At 35.6% G+C, this 6,352-nt stretch overlaps 1 protein-coding gene across 1 annotated transcript in view; it reads left to right on the top strand.

Annotated features, from left to right (window-relative positions):
* The window catches only part of LOC102676999 (suppressor of lurcher protein 1), a gene marked incomplete at its 5' end in the record, with an annotated part of 299,191 nt that extends 295,399 nt beyond the window's left edge, over positions 1-3,792 (top strand). Inside the window, one exon of the mRNA XM_031508827.1 lies at positions 3,403-3,792. Coding sequence (XP_031364687.1) covers positions 3,403-3,476 — 74 coding nt within the window. The remainder of the gene's footprint in view (positions 1-3,402) is intronic.
* Between the last annotated feature and the right edge of the window lie 2,560 nt (positions 3,793-6,352).

The raw sequence follows: 6,352 nt of genomic DNA, 5'->3' as shown, positions 1-6,352 counted from the left end.
TCTTTTTTTTTTTTTTTTTTTTTTTATTAATTTTTATTCGTACTCGCGGAAACGAAACATTTCCCCTTTTCAATTCTATTTCATTCCGATCACAAAAGAAAATATATTTCCATTCTTATATTCTTTTGCTCAATTTCGTCAATTGTCGTATTATTTCTCATCGTCAAATATTTTGATTGAATATTCGCAAAGATTTTTCTTCTTTTTTTTTTTTTTTTTTTTTTGCCGCATAATTTTTATCCCAACAAATCGATCCACTATTATTAGATAATTAATCTAATTATCCAATTTTTCCCCCTCCCGATTATTGACGACGCGTGAAAAATATCTCGATGACAAACGAATCTTCGAAGGAACGATTCGTGCGCGGACAATTCGTTTCAGAATTTAACGCCACGATCAATATCGATTAACGAATGATATTCATTATTATACGTAATGTAATAATCCGGGTCCACTCATTCACGATGCGGATTTTCACGACGTGGAATGTTATATGAATAATGAATGAAGAAGGAAGGGGAGGGGGTGTATTAATTTCGGAAAGAAACCGAAATGGATTGTCCAATTGAATCCCGCGAAAGTTAAATGGAATCGAAATTACTGCGACAGGATTACGGTATAATCTTGGAAATTGCTTTACCGGTCATTCGATAAAACTAATTAGATTCGCGATAAAGAGAAAAAAAAAGGGAAAAAATCGGTATAAAATTGAGCATCGCCGAGAATCAAGAAATAAATATTTAAAGATCGTCCCTCCCTCANNTAAAAAGTAACCCTAACTAACTAAAAACATAATAACTCACGTTCACATNNNNATATATATATATATATACATGAATGAATTCACGGCGAACAGTTTTCAAACGACGAGCAATTAATAATAAACCGATAAGGGAGGGGGGCGCAAATATCGGTGTATTTGATCAAAGGGTTCTAAATACAGAGCTTATCCGTATATTAAGTGAATCAATTTAATTTATGTAATGACGTATTAAATACTCTCCCCCGTGTTCGGATATAGAGGAAGCAGGATTTTCACGTGGAAATCTTTCCATTTCAATTTCTCTAGTGAGCCTATATGATCGATTATAATTAAAACGTTGCTTAATTTTCAATATATTTAACGCGATTCCCCACAAATTATATTCCCCTCCCCGTATATGCACAACGTAATATAATCATTTCCGTGCAATTTGTTTGCTTCCCGACCAATTATTTTTCTTATCACCGACACCGTGTAATATAGCATGCGTTTCAATAATTTCACGAAAGGGGGGGAGGGAGGGGAGGCCAATTGAATTGTTATTCCCCGCTCGAGCTAGGGAATAACTAACATTTTCAATCGGCGGGGGAAAAATGATTACAAAAAGAAATTGGGAGGCAAATGAAAAAGAAAATTGCATGGAGGGGAAAGAACGGGTTTTCACGGGGAGCAGAGATATAAAACAACACAATTGAAATCGGCATCGATCCGTGCAATTTAGTCGATCACGAAAGTAATTAATGCAACCGACTCCGCTTGTGCTCGCTTTGCGAAAAACTCTCTGAACGAAGAGGTGACCGAGAGGGAAGGGGGAAAGGAAGAAAGAGGAGAGGATGAAAGAGGCTAAAACGGTATCAATTATTACGCGTTTCGAACTTCTGTTCTTTTTTTTTTTTGGAAAGTTTTTTGGAGCTTATATTAAATATGTTGCGATATCCTTTCGAAATATCTTTTTTTCTCTGAAACAACGAGTTGGAAAGAGAGTTCTTACGGTTTTTGTTATTTTAAATGCTCTATATTTTCGTTTAACTTGATGTTGTTAAATTGACTTTTGTATATTATTTTATTAATTTTTTAATCGTGTCCGCTGTGAAAATGTGATATTGATTTTATTTTCAAATTAGTTTTTCTGAGAGTGTTGGACAAAACGTAATGGACAAGAAATTCGAACAATTTTCCTATTCCAATTCCAGGACTCCAGAATTTTATTCAACAGGAATAACAAAACTATAAAGGTTTCTCGCTGGCAAAAGCGCATCGATTGCAATTTTATTCTGATTAATAAAGTTTTGTTCGAGATATGTGTGATTTGAATGTAATAAAGTTAAAAAGAACCGCGAGAACTTTCTTTCCAATCTAATAATTATATATCTAATCGATCTCTAATATTTACCGTTGACGATGTTAAAAAAAAAATTCTATTCATTACGAAACAGAAGCCTCGCTCTTTCGGTTTTTTTTTTCGAAACCGGCGTATTTCTTCTCTCTCTCTTTCTTTCTTTCTTTTTTTTTTTTTTTTTTTTTTTTTTTGTCTCTCCAACGTACTCTCGAATGCAATTTCTCTCCGTGTGCCCCTCCCTTGTGAGCTTGCTCCGCTGCTAGATTTTTCCAATATCTGTGTTACAACGAAACGAAAATCCCTGCAACCCTCGTTTGCGATGCAAATCAACGCGAGAAACATTTCAGATTAATCAACTTATCGTTGTAGGAGTATAACGCTATTTCGAATAACCGATATTATAATATTATCAAGAGATTATTATTATTATTATTATTGTTGTTATTATTATTATTATTATTATTGTACAAACCGAGTTGGACGTTAAAGTTTTCACATGACTTCCATTAATTATTCGCGATATTTAATTCTCCGCTGGAAATGTGCCATTAAGTAAATCAATCGTGTACACGGTTCCAATTACGCGAACGGTGCATATAAAGTGGTTGGTACAACGATTAAATTATTCGCCAAGACGAATCTGTGTGTATTTTCTTTCTCCCGTATATATTTCTATGATATTATTCATTTTCTTTCTTCTTCTTCTTCTTCTTCTTCTTCCTCTCTTCTTTTTCTTTGTTATTGTATATATTCCTCTCCTCGGTATGTATGTATTTTAAAAAAAAGTAAAGATACGAGTAAAAATGTAAACATAAATAAAAAAGCATATTTAAAAAAGGGAAAATAGTTGCGAATCGTTGGAAATTAGAGAATTGACCAGAGTGAGTTCCACGCCCCATACGTAAATCATTTCATTTGGGACGGTTTATTTCCACGGTTAGATCCACGCGGTTGATAATTATACGGACGATATTTCCACGTATTTCGTAGCGAATTAAACGGATATTTACGGGAGAAGTTAAAAAGGGAGGCGGATACTTATTTGTGTTATCGTAAATGTCTGTTATCGCGTTGTACATCCGTTCTTTCTTACCGTTCCTCGTCCTAAGTCACTTTATATATATATATATATATATATATATACACTCTTCCTTCCTTCCTTCCCTGTTAGAACCCTCTAAAAAGATTTTTAGAACGGTCGTTATCTCGATCGTGTCAAGGTAATCACCGGAGTCTCGCTGCTTTATTTTTCCTTTCTTTTTTTTTTTTTTTTTTTTTTTTTTCTTCTTTGTTAAAGGTGCAACGATGATGATGCTGTTCACGAGTCCCCTTCTTCTTCTTCTCTCTTCCGGCCGAGTTTCACCGCTTTAATCAGTAAGTTGGACGGGATGGTCTTGGCTCAATTTACAACGAACTATAACTTGGAGAAGACGGGGAGCCATCCAAAATCCTCCATTATTCGGGGGGCAGCCGAGGAGAGTGGCCGCATCGTTTGCATCAACGCGAAATTGGCGAGGGGAGACACCGAAGTGGATGGGGAGATCTTCGAGGGAGGACACATCCGTGATTCACTTATTATTATTAGAAACCTTATCAACGCGACCACCGATTATTTCTCGTTCTCTTCCATCACCGTCGCGTCGTGGATGGCGAGAAAAGCGATATATCGAGGAGAGATATTCGAGAACTCTCTCTATGAACATGCTATGAAATTTTTGAGAAGAGTGTATGGGATTATTAATCGATAATATATCCGGATATTTAGTCGGTTTCGTTTCATCGATTGTTCAAAAATAATAAAAAAAAAAAAAAAAAAAAAAAAATAGACAATCTTTTCGCGAATCTTATCGAGCGAAAAAATTTAAAAACCATCGCGAAACCGATGATGATTCTTTAAATCATCGATCGATCGTTGCCTTACTTCTTCTTCTTCTTCCATCGAATTCGAGTTTAGATCGATATAAAGAAAGCGGCAGGAAAAAAAAGGAAAAAAAATCTCGTCTAAAATATCCATACATCCTATACATGCACTCGCTAAAAGATCTCATAACGTTTCATAATATATTATAACGAGCTCGAGGTGATTTAGTATACTTGACGAATAAGAGAGAGGATTATTATTACGCGTACGAAGAGAGAGAGAGAGAGAGAGAGTTGTATAAGAAATGATACGAGTCTATAATTTGTTGTATAGAATTGCCCGAAAGTGCTGAATTGTTAATTGTTCTCCTCCTCGTACGGAAACGAATTTATTCAAATCCCCTGTAAACTATTTATCCGAAGGAATTTATTCGAAAGTCATATAACGTATATATATATATATATAAATATACGAAGGGAGAAAAATAAGAAGAAAAAAAAAAAAGAAATTCGCCTTCCTACAGTGACACTAAAAGAATGTATTTATCATTACACATCCTCTATACGACTGTGATGTTTCCATTTCCTTCTTAGTTCGTTAGAATACAAAGTCTGATTATATACGCGAAGAGGAATAAAAGAGGTGGGGGGCAAGGGGATTCGATAAATCGAACGGTTTTAATCGAAACCGAAAAACAAATTATCGTGTTGATATATATATATATATATATATCGATTTCGAAAAGGAAGATGAAGACCATGATGAAAGACGAAGAGGGAAAAGTCGTTCGAATCCTCCACGAAAAGGGAGAACGTTCCAGAAGGAACTTCGTGTTCCAATATTGAAACGAGTAATAATAATTGATGATCGAATAGAATTCGAATTCGACGAGTTTAAAGATAATCACGGATTATTATATTATGAGAAAAGTTTGAAATAATTTTCCAAACTTCGCGCAATTTATAGTTGACGAGATCGAAAGAATATAAGAAAATTTTCGAATATAATTTTGGACAAAATATTATTCCGTTATATATATATATACACACATTGAATATTCGCAGCTACCACTTCGAAACTGTATGAATTTCAATTTCTTGCAGCTTAACCCCTTCGATATTCCCCTTCCTGGATAAACCTAGCATTGAACCAACAATGAAACGACACTTAAACGATAGTTAGTTAGATTCGAAACGGAAACAAGGGAGGGAATGTTTAACGGAACGTGCAAGGAGGGCCCGCGGTTTTAATGAAAGGAAAACAGTGGTAAGAAGTTGGAGGAGGGTGAATGAAATACGATACACAAAAAAGCTTGCGTTCAAACTTTCATCCACTTACGCTCGATAAAGATAAATGTTTAACTACCGACGCGAGAGAGAGAGAGAGAAAGATGATGATGACGATAAAGGGGGAAATGCATCGGCGCATCGGAGGTAGAAAGTCATTATCAACCGAGTTAACGATAGTTTCGACAAACTTTGTAACACAAAGGTTCGCCACTTTCCCGGAAAATTATTTCAAACTATATAAACCGGTCAAACTGTAAACTATAAGCCAAGCCCCACTTTCTCGAGCTTATCCGTAGACTGGCGTAGAGTAAATACTCGAGGCCACCAACAACGGGGGTGGAGTTTTTTTTTTTTTTTTCCAATCCGTTGTTATTAACGGCCGTCGAATCGAAGGTATCTCGGTCAAATAAATATATATATATATATATGTATGTATATGTCGTGTAACGAACGAATAAGAGGGAAAAAAAAGGATGAAACAAAACGAAAAGGAAACGATCATCGTTGACGAAAACGCATAATACGAAGGCTACGACGTTGAAAAAAAAAAGGGGGGAGGGGGAATTGAACTCTCACGAATTCGATATCAAATCTATGTATCCAAAAGATGCATAAGGATAGGTAGCAATACTGTCATTGTGTACGTTGTAGACTACTGTGAATATTTTTTAATAGGTTTATATATGCGTTGACTACTTCTCCCGAGTTTTTCTAGTTGATTTAAGTAAGAGAGAAAGATAAGGATAAAGAGTTGCGCCAAGAGGGGGGGAGGGAGTGTGACTAACCGTGTAATTATTACAATTTGAACGATTCCGCGCGCGTGAGACGATGGATATTATATTACGATTGTATATGAGCAGTTGCCACTTCCGTTTATTGTTATTTATACGTTGTCTAAATGAAGAGGGGAGGGGAGGGGGGGAGGGGCGAGAACGGCAGAAACGCTATTATAGAAAGTTGTATAACCACCCGAATTGGCACTATGATGAAATAATGCTTAACGTGTAACTACCACCGTTTGTAAATATTGTTATATTACAATCCGAGTTCGAGTTGCTGTCAAAACGATAATGCATTATATTATCGAGCCGTTTTTT

This window comes from Apis dorsata, unplaced genomic scaffold (genome assembly GCF_000469605.1).
Source record: "Apis dorsata unplaced genomic scaffold, Apis dorsata 1.3 scaffold_102, whole genome shotgun sequence".
NCBI lineage: Eukaryota > Metazoa > Arthropoda > Insecta > Hymenoptera > Apidae > Apis > Apis dorsata.
Note: the sequence above shows the minus strand (reverse complement) of the source record. Positions and strands in the feature narration are given on the sequence as shown.